Consider the following 15578-nt stretch of genomic DNA (forward strand, 5'->3'; position numbering starts at 1 on the left):
CCCCTCCAATCCCCCAACCCAAACCTCTATTCCCCTCCACCCCATCCTTCGACCTCCGTGACAATAGGGGGAAGGCTCCGCTTTTTTCGCATATGAGATAAACCTTTTATATTGCAGTGATATGGATTTTTTTTTTCTTTTTATGAATTTTTTGCCTTTATTTAAAGTAGGGAGGGTTACCGGTTCTCATCCGAACGATATATTTCATTCTGTTTGTTTGTTTATGGTATTGAATTTCTTTTATATGAATTTTATCAGATGCTTTGTTCTGTTAACTGTCTGGTGAGTTCTCTTGCTAGTTTTTATATTCTTCATTTTATGTTACTGAATGCCATATTCTATTAACTTAGTGGCCTATTCCTCTTAGTGGTTGAAATATGGATACATTTATTTACTTTGTAATGAAACCGAGCGTTACTGCAATAATAATAATAATAATAATAATAATAATAATAATAATAATAATAATAATAATAATAATAACCAAGTCTATACCTTTCATGATTTACACAATCATATATTTCAATTGCAAAACAGTGAATAACGGTACGGTCTGTTCAAAGCATATTTCGACCCTACACTCGCTAGAGACGTGAAAATCGAAAGAGTCTGGGGAAAACATAAGCAGAAAGAGTATTCTGAAGTTTTGTTGGAAAAAAATGAGTGCAATTGCAAACAAAAACTGATTTTCATAGTTCTTTCGTATATCTAATACATTTTAAATATCTATAACTGTGTCAGCAATATTTATCAATTTCATAGTTTTCTGCTTTTGTATTCATAGGTATTTGATTCAAATAGAATCCAACGCCATTTTTTTTCTACCTACATCTTTCTTCCTTTTTCCGTCTCTCCTTCTCCCTCTATCTTTCTTCTTTAAACAATTTTTTCTTCAGCTCTTCCTCCCTTTTTTATGCTATCTCTATCTTTCCATATCCCTCCATTTTCCTACTTCCTCCGTATTTCCTTGTCACTCCACCTTTCTTCCTTCAATCATATTTCCTTCTCCCTCCACTTTTCTTCCTAACTCCATATTTCCTCAATCCACCTTTCTTCCTTCCTCCATAATTACTTCTCCCTCCACCTTTCTTCCTTATTCCATATTTCCTTCTCCCGCCACCTTCTTCCTTCTTCCATATTTCCATCTCCCTCCACTTTTCTTCCTCCCTCAATATATCCTTCTCAATCCAACTTACTTCCTCCATATTTCCTTCTCCCTCCACCTTCCTTCCTCCCTCCATATTTCCTTTTCCCTCCACCTTTCTTCCTTCCATCATATTTCCTTCTTCCTCCACTTTTCCTCCTTCTTCCATATATCCTTCTCCCTCCACCTTTCTTAGTTCCTCTCTATTTCCTTCTCCTTCCATCTTCCTTCCTTCCTCAATATTTCCTTCCCCCTCCACCTTTCTTCCTTTCATCATATTTCCATCTCCCTCCACCTTTCTTCCTTCCTCCATATTTCCTTCTCCCTTCAACTCTCTTCCTTCCTCCATATTTCCTTCTCCCTCCGCCTTTCTTCCCTCATCCATATTTCCTTCTCCCTCCACTTTTCTTCCTTCTTCCATATTTCCTTCTCCCTTCATCTTTCTTCTTTCCTCCATATTTCCTTCTCCCTTCAACTTTCTTCCTTCCTCCATATTTCCTTCTCCCTCCATATTTCCTTCTCCCTCCACCTTTCTTCCTTCCTCCATATTTCCTTCTCACTCACCTTTTCTTCCTTCCTCCATATTTCCTTCTCCTTTCAACTTTCTTCCTTCCTCCATATTTCCTTCTCCCTCCACCTTTCTTCCTTCATCCATATTTCCTTCTCCCTTCAATTTTCTTCCTTCTTCCATATTTCCTTCTCCCTCCATATTTCCTTCTCCCTCCACCTTTCTTCCTTCCTCCATATTTCCTTCTCACTCCACTTTTCTTCCTTCCTCCATATTTCCTTCTCCCTTCAACTTTCTTCCTTCCTCCATATTTCCTTCTCCCTCCACCTTTCTTCCTTCATCCATATTTCCTTCTCCCTCCACTTTTCTTCCTTCTTCCATATTTCCTTCTCCCTTCAACTTTCTTCCTTCCTCCATATTTCCTTCTCCCTTCAACTTTCTTCCTTCCTCCATACTTCCTTCTCCCTCTATATTTCCTTCTCCCTCCACCTTTCTTCCTTCCTCCATATTTCCTTCTCCCTTCACCTTTCTTCCTTCCTCCATATTTCCTTCTACCGCCACCTTTCTTCCTTCCCCCATATTTCCTTCTCCCTCCACCTTTCTTCCTTCATCCATATTTCCTTCTCCCTTCACCTTTCTTCCTTCCTCCATATTTCCTTCTACCGCCACCTTTCTTCCTTCCTCCATATTTCCTTCTCCCTTCACCTTTCTTCCTTCCTCAATATTTCCTTCTACCGCCACCTTTCTTCCTTCCCCCATATTTCCTTCTCCCTCCACCTTTCTTCCTTCCTCCATATTTCCTTCTCCCTTCACCTTTCTTCCTTCCTCCATATTTCCTTCTACCGCCACCTTTCTTCCTTTCCCCATATTTCCTTCTCCCTCCACTTTTCTTCCTTCTTCCATATTTCCTTCTCCCTTCATCTTTCTTCTTTCCTCCATATTTCCTTCTCCCTTCAACTTTCTTCCTTCCTCCATATTTCCTTCTCCCTCCATATTTCCTTCTCCCTCCACCTTTCTTCCTTCCTCCATATTTCCTTCTCACTCCACTTTTCTTCCTTCCTCCATATTTCCTTCTCCCTTCAACTTTCTTCCTTCCTCCATATTTCCTTCTCCCTCCACCTTTCTTCCTTCATCCATATTTCCTTCTCCCTTCAATTTTCTTCCTTCTTCCATATTTCCTTCTCCCTCCATATTTCCTTCTCCCTCCACCTTTCTTCCTTCCTCCATATTTCCTTCTCACTCCACTTTTCTTCCTTCCTCCATATTTCCTTCTCCCTTCAACTTTCTTCCTTCCTCCATATTTCCTTCTCCCTCCACCTTTCTTCCTTCATCCATATTTCCTTCTCCCTTCAATTTTCTTCCTTCTTCCATATTTCCTTCTCCCTCCATATTTCCTTCTCCCTCCACCTTTCTTCCTTCCTCCATATTTCCTTCTCACTCCACTTTTCTTCCTTCCTCCATATTTCCTTCTCCCTTCAACTTTCTTCCTTCCTCCATATTTCCTTCTCCCTCCACCTTTCTTCCTTCATCCATATTTCCTTCTCCCTACACTTTTCTTCCTTCTTCAATATTTCCTTCTCCCTCCACCTTTCTTCCTTCCTCCATATTTCCTTCTCCCTTCAACTTTCTTCCTTCCTCCATATTTCCTTCAGGATGCCTGAAAACTTTAAATCAATCAATCCATATTTCCTTTTCCCTCCACCTTCCTTCCTTCCTCCATATTTCCTTCTGCTCCGCCTTTCTTCCTTCCTCCATTATTCCATATTCCTCCACTTTCCTTCCTTCCTCCATATTTCCTTCTCCCTCCACTTTTTTACCTTCCATATTTCCTTCTCCCTCCACCTTTCTTCCTTCCTCCATATTTCTTTCTCCCTCCACCTTTCTTCCTTCCTCCATATTTCCTTCTCCCTTTAACTTTCTTCCATCCTCCATATTTCCTTCTCCCTCCTCCTTTCTTCCTTCCTCCATATTTCTTCCTCCACTTTTCTTCCATATTTCCTTCTCCCTTCAACTTTTTTCCTTCCTCCATATTTCCTTCTCCCTTCAACTTTCTTCATTCCTCCATATTTCCTTCTCCCTCCACCTTTCTTCCTCTCTCCATATTTCCTTCTCCTTCCACTTTTCTTCCCTCCTCCATATTTCCTTCTCCCTCCACCTTTCTTCCTTCCATCATATTTCCTTCTTCCTCCACTTTTCTTCCTTCTTCCATATTTCCTTCTCCCTCCACCTTTCTTAGTTCCTCTCTATTTCCTTCTCCTTCCATCTTTCTTCCTTCCTCAATATTTCCTTCCCCCTCCACCTTTCTTCCTTTCATCATATTTCCATCTCCCTCCACCTTTCTTCCTTCTTCCATATTTCCTTCTTCCTCCACTTTTCTTCCATATTTCCTTCTCCCTTCAACTTTTTTCCTTCCTTCATATTTCCTTCTACCTTCAACTTTCTTCATTCCTCCATATTTCCTTCTCCCTCCACCTTTCTTCCTCCCTCCATATTTCCTTCTCCTTGCACTTTTCTTCCTTCCTCCATATTTCCTTCTCCCTCCACCTTTCTTCCTTCCATCATATTTCCTTCTTCCTCCACTTTTCTTCCTTCTTCCATATTTCCTTCTCCCTCCACCTTTCTTAGTTCCTCTCTATATCCTTCTCCTTCCATCTTTCTTCCTTCCTCAATATTTCCTTCCCCCTCCACCTTTCTTCCTTGCATCATATTTCCGTCTCTCTCCACCTTCCTTCCTTCCTCCATATTTCCTTCTGCTCCACCTTTCTTCCTTCCTCCTTAATTCCTTATTCCTCCACTTCTCTTCTTCCATATTTCCTTCTCCCTCCACCTTTCTTCCTTCCTCCATATTTTCTTCTCCCTCCACTTTATTTCCTTCCTCCATATTTTTTTCTCCCTCCACCTTTCTCCCTTCCATCATATTTCTTTCTCCCTCCACCTTTCTTCCATATTCCATATTTCCTTCTCCCTCCACATTTCTTCCTTCCTCCATATTTCCTTCTCCCGCCACCTTACTTCCTTCCTCCATATTTCCTTCTCCCGCCATCTTTTTTCCTTCCTATATATTTCCTTCTCCCCAACCTTTCTTCCTTCTTCCATATTTCCTTTTCCCTCCACTTTTCTTCCTTCCTCCATATTTCTTTCTCCCTCCACCTTTCTTCATTCCATCATATTTCCTTTTTCCTTCACTTTTCTTCCTTCTTCCATATTACCTTTTCCCTTCACCTTTCTTAGTTCCTCTTTATTTCCTTCTCCAAACACCTTTCTTCCTTCTTCCATATTTCCTTCTCCCTCCACCTTTCTTAGTTCCTCTCTATTTCCTTTTCCCTCCATCTTTCTTCCTTCCTCCATATTTCCTTCTCCCACCAACTTTTTTCCTTCCTCTAAATTTCCTTCTCCCCCACCTTTCTTCCTTCTTCCATATATCCTTCTCCCGCCACCTTTCTTCCTTCCTCCATATTTCCTTCTTCCTCCACCTTTCTTCCTTCTCCCCTCTTTCCTTCTCCCTCCACCATTCTTCCTTCCTCCGTATTTCCTTCTCGCTCCACCTTTTTTTCCTTCCTCCATATTTCCTTATCCCACCACCTTACTTCCTCCCTTCATATTTCCTTCTCCCACCACCTTTCTTCTTTCCTCCATATTTCCTTCTCCCGCCACCTTTCTTCCTTCCTCCATATTTCCTTCTCCCTCCACCTTTCTTTCTTCTTTCATATTTTTTTCTCTCCCCACCTTTTTCCTTCCTCCATATTTCCTTTTCCCTCCACCTTCCTTCGTTCTTCCAAATTTCATTCTCACGCCACCCTTTTTCCTTCCTCCATATTCTTTCTTCGTTCTTGCATATTTTCTTCTCCCACACCTTTTTCCTTCCTCCATATATCCTTCTCCGTCCACATTTCTTCCTTACTCCATATCTCCTTCTCCCGCCACATTTCTTCCTTCCTCCATATTTTCTTCTCCCGCCACCTTGCTACCTTCCTCCATATTTCCTTCTACCCCACCCTTCTTCCTTCTTCCATATTTCCTTCTCCCCGCGCCTTCCTCCCTTCCTCCATATTTCCTTCTCCCTCCACCTTTCTTCCTTCCTCCATATTTCTTTCTCCCTCCACCTTTCTTCCTTCCTCCATATTTCCTTCTCATTCCACCTTTCTTCCTTCTTCCATATTTCCTTCTCCCGCTACCTTTCATCTTTCCTCCATATTTCATTCTCCTGTCACCTTTCTTCCTTCCTCCATATTCCTTCTCCCTCCACCATTCTTCCTTTTTCCATATTTCCTTCTCCCTCCCCCTTTCTTACTTCCTCCATATTTCCTTATTACCCCACCTTCCTTCCTCCCTTCATATTTCCTTCTTCCACCACCTTTCTTCCTTCCTTCATATTTTCTTCTCCCTCCACTTTCCTTCGTTCTTCCAAATTCCATTCTCCCCTCACCTGTCTTCCTTCTTCCATATTTAATTCTCCCGTCACCTTTCTTCCTTCCTCCATATTTCCTTCTCCCTCCACCTTTTATTCCTTCCTCCATATTTCCTTCTCTCGCAACCTTCCTTCCTTCCTCCTTATTTCCTTCTCCCGCCACCTTTATTCCTTCCTCCATACCTCCTTCTCCAAACACCTTCTTCCTTCTTCCATATATCCTTCTCCCCAACCTTTTTCCATCCTCCTTATATCCTTCTCCTGCCACCTTTTTTCCTTCCTACATATCTCCTTCTTCCGCAACATTTCTTCCTTCCTCCATATTTTCTTCTCCCGCCACCTTTCTTCGTTCCTCCATATTTCCTTCTCCCTCCACCTTTCTTCTTTTTACCATATTTCTTCCTCCCTCCACCGTTCTTCCTTCTTCCATATTTCCTTCTCCCGCCACCTTTCTTCCTTCCTCCACATTTTTTTCTTCCTTACTTCCCCCATATTTCCTTTTCCCGCCACCTTTCTTCTATCATCCATATTGCTTTCTCCCACCAACTTTTTTCCTTCCTTCATATTTCTTTCTCCCCCCACCTTTTTCCTTCCTCCATATTTCCTTCTCCCTCTACCTTCCATCCCTCTTCCAAATTTCCTTCTCCCCCCCACCTTTATTTCTTCTTCCATATTTCATTCTCCCACCACCTTTCTTCCTTCCTCCATATTTCCTTCTCCCTCCACCGTTATTCCTTTCTCCATATTTCCTTCTCCCGTCACCTTTCTTCCTTCCTCCTTATTTCCTTCTCCCCCACATTTTTTTCCTTCCTCCATATTTAATTCTCCCACCACCTTTCTTCCTTCCTCCATATTCTTTCTTCCTTCCTCCTTATTTCTTTCTCCCCCACCTTTTTCCCTCCTCCATATATCCTTCTCTGGCCACCTTTCTTCCTTCCTCCATATCTCCTTCTCCAGCCACCTTTCTTCCTTCTTCCATATTTCCTTCTACCTCCACCTTTCTTCCTTCCTCCATATCTCCTTCTCCAGCCACCTTTCTTCCTTCCTCCATATTTTTTTCTCCCGCCACCTTCCTACCTTCCTCCATATTTCTTTCTCCCTCCACCTTTCTTCCATCTTCCATATTTCCTTCTCCCGCCACCTTTCTTCCTTTTTCCATGTTCTTCTCCCCGTGCCTTTCTCCCTTCCTCCATATATCCTTCTCCCTCCACCTTTCTTCCTTCTTCCATATTTCCTTCTCCCGCTACCTTTTTTCCTTCCATATTTCCTTCTTCGGCACCTTTCTTCCATCCCCTACATTTTCTTCCCCCGCCACCTTTCTTCCTTCCTCTATTTCCTTCTCCCTCCACCTCTCTTTCTTCTTCCATTTTGTCTTCTCCCGCTACCTTTCTTCTTTCCTCTATATTTCCTTCTCCCGCCACCATTCTTCCTTCCTCCATATTCCCTCTTCCCTCCACCTTCTTCCTTCCTCCATATTTTCTTCTCCCTCCACCTTCCTGTCTTCTTCCAAATTTCCTCCTCCCCCCACCATTCTTTCCTTCTCTGGCCACCTTTCTTCCTTCCTCCATATTTCCTTCTCCGGCCACCTTTCTTCCTTCCTCCGTATTTCCCTCTCCCGCCACCTTTCTTCCTTCCGCCTTATCTCATTCTCCCCCCACCTTCCTTCTTTCCTTCATATTTCCTTCTCCGCCACCTTTCTTCCTTCCTCCTTATTTCCTTCTCCCGCCCCCTTTCTTCCTTCCTCCATATTTCCTTCTGCCACCATATTTCTTCCTTCTTCCCTATTTCCTTCTACCTCCACCTTTCTTCCTTCCCCCATATTTCCTTCTCATGCCATCTTCCTTCCTTCCTCCATATTTCCTTCTACCGCCACCTTTCTTCCTTCCCCCATATTTCCTTCTCACGCCATCTTCCTTCCTTCCTCCATATTTCCTTCTCCCGCCACCTTTCTTCTTTTTTCCATATTTTTTCTCCCTCCACCTTTCTTCCTTCTTCCATATTTCCTTCTCTCTCCAACTTCCTTCTTTCTTTCATATTTCCTTCTCCCTCCACCTTTCCTCCTTCCTCCATATTTCCTTCTCCCGCTACCTTTCTTCTTTTTTCCATATTTCCTTCTCCCTCCACCTTTTTTCTTTCTTCCATATCTCCTTCTCCCTCCACATTTCTTCCTTCTTTCATATATCCTTCTCCCTCTACCTTTCTTCCTTCTATGTTTTCTTCTCTCGCCACTTTTCTTCTTTTTTAATTATTTCTTTCTCCCTCCACCTTTCTTCCTTCTTCCATATCTCCTTCTCCCTCCACCTTTCTTCCTTCTTCAACATTGCCTTCTCCCTCCACCTTTCTTCCTTCTTTCAAATATCCTTCTCCCTCCCCCTTTCTTCCTTCTTCCTTTTTCTATATTTCCTTCTCCCTTCACCTTTCCGCCTTCTTCCACATTTCCTTCTCCCTCCCACCTTTCTTCCTTCTTCCATATTTCCTTCTCCCTCCACCTTTCTTCCTTCTTCTATATTTCCTTCTCCCTCCACTTGCCTTCCTTCTTCTATATTTCCTTCTCCCTCCACCTTTCTTCCTTCTTCCATATTTCCTTCTCCCTCCACCTTTCTTCCTTCTTCTTTCTTCTATATTTCCTACTCCCTCTACTTTTCTGCCCGCTTCCATATTTCCTTCTTCCTTCACCTTTCTTCCTTCTTCCATATTTCCTTCTTCCATATTTCCTTCTCCCTCCCACTTTTTTTCCTTCAATATTTCCTTTTCCCTCAACCTTTCTTCCTTCTTCCATATTTCCTTCAACCTCCTTCTTTTATATTTCCTTCTCCCTTCACCTTTCTGCCTTCTTCCATATTTCCTTCTTCCTCCACCTTTCTTCCTTCTTCCATATTTCATTCTCCCTCCCACCTTTTTTCCTTCCATATTTCCTTCTTAATCCACCTTCCTTCTTTCTTCCATATTTCTTTCTCCCTCCACCTTTCTTTCTTCCTCCATATTTCCTTCTCCCTCCACCCTCCTTCCTTCTTCCTAATTCTCGTCTCCCTCCCACCTGTCTTCTTTTCTCCATATTTTCTTCTCCTTCCACCTTTCTTCCTTCTTCCATATATCCTTCTCCCTCCACTTTTCTTCCTTCTTCCATATTTCTTTCTCAATCTACCTTTCTCCCTTCCTCCATATTTCCTTCTCCCTCCACCTTCCCTCCTTTTTCCATATTTCCTTCTCCCCCCCCTTTCTTCCTTTGTATATATTTCCTTCTCCTGCCACCTTTCTTCCTTTCTCCTTATCTCATTCACCCCCCATCTCTTCTTTCCTCAATATTTCCTTCTCCCTCCATCTTTCTTCCTTCTTTCATATTTCTGTCTCCCGCCACCTTTCTTCCTTCTTCCATATTTTCTTCTTCCTCCGCCTTTCTTCCTTCCTAGATATATCCTTTTCCTGCCACCTTTCTTCCTGCCATATTTCCTTTTCCCTCCAACTTTCTTCCTTATTCCATATTTCCTGCTCCCTCCACCTTTTTTTCCTTCATATTTCCTTATCTTGCCACCTTTCTTCCTTCTTCCATATTTCCTTCTCCCTCCACCTTTCTTCCTTCTTCCATATTCCCTTCTCCCGCCACCATTCTTCCTTCCTCCATATTCCCTCTTCCCTCCACCTTCTTCCTTCCTCCATATTTTCTTCTCCCTCCACCTTCCTGTCTTCTTCCAAATTTCCTCCTCCCCCCACCATTCTTTCCTTCTCTGGCCACCTTTCTTCCTTCCTCCGTATTTCCCTCTCCCGCCACCTTTCTTCCTTCCGCCTTATCTCATTCTCCCCCCACCTTCCTTCTTTATTTCATATTTCCTTCTCCGCCACTTTTCTTCCTTCCTCCTTATTTCCTTCTCCCGCCCCCTTTCTTCCTTCCTCCATATTTCCTTCTGCCACCATATTTCTTCCTTCTTCCATATTTCCCTCTACCTCCACCTTTCTTCCTTCCTCCATATTTCCTTCTACCGCCACCTTTCTTCCTTCCCCCATATTTCCTTCTCACACCATCTTCCTTCCTTCCTCCATATTTCCTTCTCCCGCCACCTTTCTTCTTTTTTCCATATTTTTTCTCCCTCCACCTTTCTTCCTTCCTCCATATTTCCTTCTCCTTCCACCTTTCTTCTTTTTTCCATATTTTTATCCCTCCACCTCTCTTCCTTCTTCCATATTTCCTTCTCTCTCCACCTTCCTTCTTTCTTTCACATTTCCTTCTCCCTCCACCTTTCCTCCTTCCTCCATATTTCCTTCTCCCGCGACCTTTCTTCTTTTTTCCATATTTCCTTCTCCCTCCACCTTTTTTCTTTCTTCCATATCTCCTTCTCCCTCCACATTTCTTCCTTCTTTCATATATCCTTCTCCCTCTACCTTTCTTCCTTCTATGTTTTCTTCTCCCACCACTTTTCTTCTTTTTTAATTATTTCTTTCTCCCTCCACCTTTCTTCCTTCTTCCATATCTCCTTCTCCCCTCCACCTTTCTTCCTTCTTCAACATTGCCTTCTCCCTCCACCTTTCTTCCTTCTTTCAAATATCCTTCTCCCTCCCCCTTTCTTCCTTCTTCCTTCTTCTATATTTCCTTCTCCCTCCACCTTTCCGCCTTCTTCCACATTTCCTTCTCCCTCCCACCTTTCTTCCTTCTTCCATATTTCATTCTCCCTCCACCTTTCTTTCTTCTTCTATATTTCCTTCTCTCTCCACTTGCCTTCCTTCTTCCATATTTCCTTCTCCTTCAACCTTTCTTCCTTCTTCCATATTTCCTTCTCCCTCCACCTTTCTTCCTTCTTCTTTCTTCTATATTTCCTACTCCCTCTACTTTTCTGCCCGCTTCCATATTTCCTTCTTCCTTCTTCCATATTTCCTTCTTCCATATTTCCTTCTTCCATATTTCCTTCTCCCTCCCACTTTTTTTCCTTCAATATTTCCTTTTCCCTCAACCTTTCTTCTTTCTTCCATATTTCCTTCAACCTCCTTCTTTTATATTTCCTTCTCCCTTCACCTTTCTGCCTTTTTCCATATTTCCTTCTTCTTCCATCTTTCTTCCTTCTTCCATATTTCATTCTCCCTCCCACCTTTCTTCCTTCCATATTTCCTTCTTAATCCACCTTCCTTCTTTCTTCCATATTTCTTTCTCCCTCCACCTTTCTTTCTTCCTCCATATTTCCTTCTCCCTCCACCCTCCTTCCTTCTTCCTAATTCTTGTCTCCCTCCCACCTGTCTTCTTTTCTCCATATTCTCTTCTCCTTCCACCTTTCTTCCTTCTTCCATATATCCTTCTCCCTCCACTTTTCTTCCTTCTTCCATATTTCTTTCTCAATCTACCTTTCCTCCTTCCTCCATATTTCCTTCTCCCTCCACCTTCCCTCCTTTTTCCATATTTCCTTCTCCCCCTTTTCTTCCTTAGTATATATTTCCTTCGCCCGCTACCTTTCTTCCTTTCTCCTTATCTCATGCACCCCCATCTCTTCTTTCCTCCATATTTCCTTCTCCCTCCATCTTTCTTCCTTCTTCCATATTTCTGTCTCCCGCCACCTTTCTTCCTTCTTCCATATTTTCTTCTTCCTCCACCTTTCTTCCTTCCTAAATATATCCTTTTCCTGCCACCTTTCTTCCTGCCATATTTCCTTCTCCCTCTACCTTTCTTCTTTTTTCTATATTTCTTTCTCCCTTCACCTTTCTTCCTTATTCCATATTTCCTGCTCCCTCCACCTTTTTCCTTCATATTTCCTTATCTTGCCACCTTTCTTCCTTCTTCCATATTTCCTTCTCCCTCCACCTTTCTTCCTTCCTCCATATTTCCTTATCCCGCCACCATTCTTCTTTTTTCCATATTTATTTCTCCCTCCATCTTCCTTCCTTCAATATTTCCTTCTCCCACCACCTTTCTTCCTTCTTCAATATTTCCTTCTCCCTCCACCTTTCTTCCTTCTTCCATATTCCCTTCTCCCGCCACTATTCTTCCTTCCTCCATATTCCCTCTTCCCTCCACCTTCTTCCTTCCTCCATATTTTATTCTCCCTCCACCTTCTTGTCTTCTTCCAAATTTCCTCCTCCCCCCACCATTCTTTCCTTCTCTGGCCACCTTTCTTCCTTCCTCCATATTTCCTTCTCCGGCCACCTTTCTTCCTTCCTCCGTATTTCCCTCTCCCGCCACCTTTCTTCCTTCCGCCTTATCTCATTCTCCCCCCACCTTCCTTCTTTATTTCATATTTCCTTCTCCGCCACCTTTCTTCCTTCCTCCTTATTTCCTTCTCCCGCCCACTTTCTTCCTTCCTCCATATTTCCTTCTGCCACCATATTTCTTCCTTCTTCCATATTTCCTTCTACCTCCACCTTTCTTCCTTCCTCCATATTTCCTTCTACCGCCACCTTTCTTCCTTCCCCCATATTTCTTTCTCATGCCATCTTCCTTCCTTCCTCCATATTTCCTTCTCCCGCCACCTTTCTTCTTTTTTCCATATTTTTTCTGCCTCCACCTTTCTTCCTTCCTCCATATTTCCTTCTCCTGCCACCTTTCTTCTTTTATCCATATTTTTATCCCTCCACCTTTCTTCCTTCTTCCATATTTCCTTCTCTGTCCACCTTCCTTCTTTCTTTCATATTTCCTTCTCCCTCCACCTTTCCTCCTTCCTCCATATTTCCTTCTCCCGCTACCTTTCTTCTTTTTTCCATATTTCCTTCTCCCTCCACCTTTTTTCTTTCTTCCATATCTCCTTCTCCGTCCACATTTCTTCCTCTTTCATATATCCTTCTCCCTCTACCTTTCTTCCTTCTATGTTTTCTTCTCCCGCCACTTTTCTTCTTTTTTAATTATTTCTTTCTCCCTCCACCTTTCTTCCTTCTTCCATATCTCCTTCTCCCTCCACCTTTCTTCCTTCTTCAACATTGCCTTCTCCCTCCACCTTTCTTCCTTCTTTCAAATATCCTTCTCCCTCCCCCTTTCTTCCTTCTTCCTTCTTCTTTATTTCCTTCTCCCTCCACCTTTCCGCCTTCTTCCACATTTCCTTCTCCCTCCCACCTTTCTTCCTTCTTCCATATTTCCTTCTCCCTCCCCCTTTCTTCCTTCTTCCTTCTTCTTTATTTCCTTCTCCCTCCACCTTTCCGCCTTCTTCCACATTTCCTTCTCCCTCCCACCTTTCTTCCTTCTTCCATATTTCCTTCTCCCTCCACCTTTCTTCCTTCTTCTATATTTCCTTCTCCCTCCACTTGCCTTCCTTCTTCCATATTTCCTTCTCCCTCCACCTTTCATCCTTCTTCCATATTTCCTTCTCCCTCCACCTTTCTTCCTTCTTCTTTTTTCTATATTTCCTACTCCCTCTACTTTTCTGCCGGCTTCCATATCTCCTTCTTCCTTCACCTTTCTTCCTTCTTCCATATTTCCTTCTTCCATATTTCCTTCTCCCTCCCACTTTTTTCCTTCAATATTTCCTTCTCCCTCAACCTTTCTTCCTTCTTCCATATTTCCTTCAACCTCCTTCTTTTATATTTCCTTCTCCCTTCACCTTTCTGCCTTTTTCCATATTTCCTTCTTCCTCCACCTTTCTTCCTTCTTCCATATTTCATTCTCCCTCCCACCTTTCTTCCTTCCATATTTCCTTCTTAATCCACCTTCCTTCCTTCTTCCATATTTCTTTCTCCCTCCACCTTTCTTTCTTCCTCCATATTTCCTTCTCCCTCCACCCTCCTTTCTTCTTCCTAATTCTCGTCTCCCTCCCACCTGTCTTCTTTTCTCCATATTTTCTTTTCCTTCCACCTTTCTTCCTTCTTCCATATATCCTTCTCCCTCCCCTTTTCTTCCTTCTTCCATATTTCTTTCTCAATCTACCCTTCCTCCTTCCTCCATATTTCCTTCTCCCTCCACCTTCCCTCCTTTTTCCATATTTCCTTCTCCCCCCTTTCTTCCTTTGTATATATTTCCTTCGCCCGCTACCTTTCTTCCTTTCTCCTTATCTCATGCACCCCCCATCTCTTCTTTCCTCCATATTTCCTTCTCCCTCCATCTTTCTTCCTTCTTCCATATTTCTGTCTCCCGCCACCTTTCTTCCTTCTTCCATATTTTCTTCTTCCTCCACAATTCTTCCTTCCTAAATATATCCTTTTCCTGCCACCTTTCTTCCTGCCATATTTCCTTCTCCCTCTACCTTTCTTCTTTTTTCTATATTTCTTTCTCCCTCCACCTTTCTTCCTTCTTCCATATTTCCTTTTCCCTCCACCTTTCTTCCTTATTCCATATTTCCTGCTCCCTCCACCTTTTTCCTTCATATTCCCTTATCTTGCCACCTTTCTTCCTTCTTCCATATTTCCTTCTCCCTCCACCTTTCTTCCTTCCTCCATATTTCCTTATCCCGCCACCATTCTTCTTTTTTCCATATTTATTTCTCCCTCCATCTTCCTTCCTTCAATATTTCCTTCTCCCTCCACCTTTCTTCCTTCTTCAATATTTCCTTCTCCCTCCACCTTTCTTCCTTCTTCCATATTCCCTTCTCCCGCCACTATTCTTCCTTCTTCCATATTCCCTCTTCCCTCCACCTTCTTCCTTCCTCTCTATTTTCTTCTCCCTCCACCTTCCTGTCTTCTTCCAAATTTCCTCCTCCCCCCACCATTCTTTCCTTCTCTGGCCACCTTTCTTCCTTCCTCCGTATTTCCCTCTCCCGCCACCTTTCTTCCTTCCGCCTTATCTCATTCTCCCCCCTCCTTCCTTCTTTCCTTCATATTTCCTTCTCCGCCACCTTTCTTCCTTCCTCCTTATTTCCTTCTCTCGCCCCCTTTCTTCCTTCCTCCATATTTCCTTCTGCCACCATATTTCTTCCTTCTTCCATATTTCCTTCTACCTCCACCTTTCTTCCTCCCTCCATATTTCCTTCTCCCGCCACCTTTCTTCTTTTTTTCCATATTTTTTCTCCCTCCACCTTTCTTCCTTCCTCCATATTTCCTTCTCCTGCCACCTTTCTTCTTTTTTCCATATTTTTATTCCTCCACGTTTCTTCCTTCTTCCATATTTCTTTCTCTCTCCACCTTCCTTCTTTCTTTCACATTTCCTTCTCCCTCCACCTTTCCTCCTTCTTCCATATTTCCTTCCCCGCTACCTTTCTTCTTTTTTCCATATTTCCTTCTCCCTCCACCTTTTTTCTTTCTTCCATATCTCCTTCTCCCTCCACATTTCTTCCTTCTTTCATATATCCTTCTCCCTCTACCTTTCTTCCTTCGATGTTTTTTTCTCCCACCATTTTTCTTCTTTTTTAATTATTTTTTCTCCTTCCACCTTTCTTCCTTCTTCCATATCTCCTTCTCCCTCCACCTTTCTTCCTTCTTCAACATTGCCTTCTCCCTCCACCTTTCTTCCTTCTTTCAAATATCCTTCTCCCTCCCCCTTTCTTCCTTCTTCCTTCTTCTATATTTACTTCTCCCTCCACCTTTCCACCTTCTTCCACATTTCCTTCTCCCTCCCACCTTTCTTCCTTCTTCCTTATTTCCTTCTCCCTCCACTTGCCTTCCTTCTTCCATATTTCCTT

At 42.8% G+C, this 15578-nt stretch overlaps 5 protein-coding genes across 5 annotated transcripts; all 5 read right to left on the reverse strand.

Moving 5' to 3' along the window:
• Window positions 1-989: 989 nt before the first annotated feature.
• On the reverse strand, window positions 990-1583 carry LOC137617643 (high mobility group nucleosome-binding domain-containing protein 5-like). The gene has a single exon (XM_068347647.1). The coding sequence runs from the start codon at window positions 1581-1583 to the stop codon at window positions 990-992; it is 594 nt and encodes a 197-aa protein (XP_068203748.1).
• Window positions 1584-3705: 2122 nt separating this feature from the next.
• On the reverse strand, window positions 3706-4098 carry LOC137617645 (sodium/potassium/calcium exchanger 1-like). The gene has a single exon (XM_068347648.1). The coding sequence runs from the start codon at window positions 4096-4098 to the stop codon at window positions 3706-3708; it is 393 nt and encodes a 130-aa protein (XP_068203749.1).
• A 219-nt stretch (window positions 4099-4317) lies between these two features.
• On the reverse strand, window positions 4318-4695 carry LOC137617646 (high mobility group nucleosome-binding domain-containing protein 5-like). The gene has a single exon (XM_068347649.1). It carries the CDS (start codon window positions 4693-4695, stop codon window positions 4318-4320), a length of 378 nt encoding a protein of 125 aa, XP_068203750.1.
• Window positions 4696-4808: 113 nt separating this feature from the next.
• On the reverse strand, window positions 4809-5216 carry LOC137617647 (putative carbonic anhydrase 2). The gene has a single exon (XM_068347650.1). The coding sequence runs from the start codon at window positions 5214-5216 to the stop codon at window positions 4809-4811; it is 408 nt and encodes a 135-aa protein (XP_068203751.1).
• Window positions 5217-7133: 1917 nt separating this feature from the next.
• LOC137617648 (putative carbonic anhydrase 2) lies at window positions 7134-7628 on the reverse strand. The gene has a single exon (XM_068347652.1). It carries the CDS (start codon window positions 7626-7628, stop codon window positions 7134-7136), a length of 495 nt encoding a protein of 164 aa, XP_068203753.1.
• Between the last annotated feature and the right edge of the window lie 7950 nt (window positions 7629-15578).

This window comes from Palaemon carinicauda, chromosome 23 (assembly GCF_036898095.1).
Source record: "Palaemon carinicauda isolate YSFRI2023 chromosome 23, ASM3689809v2, whole genome shotgun sequence".
NCBI classification, from domain to species: domain Eukaryota; kingdom Metazoa; phylum Arthropoda; class Malacostraca; order Decapoda; family Palaemonidae; genus Palaemon; species Palaemon carinicauda.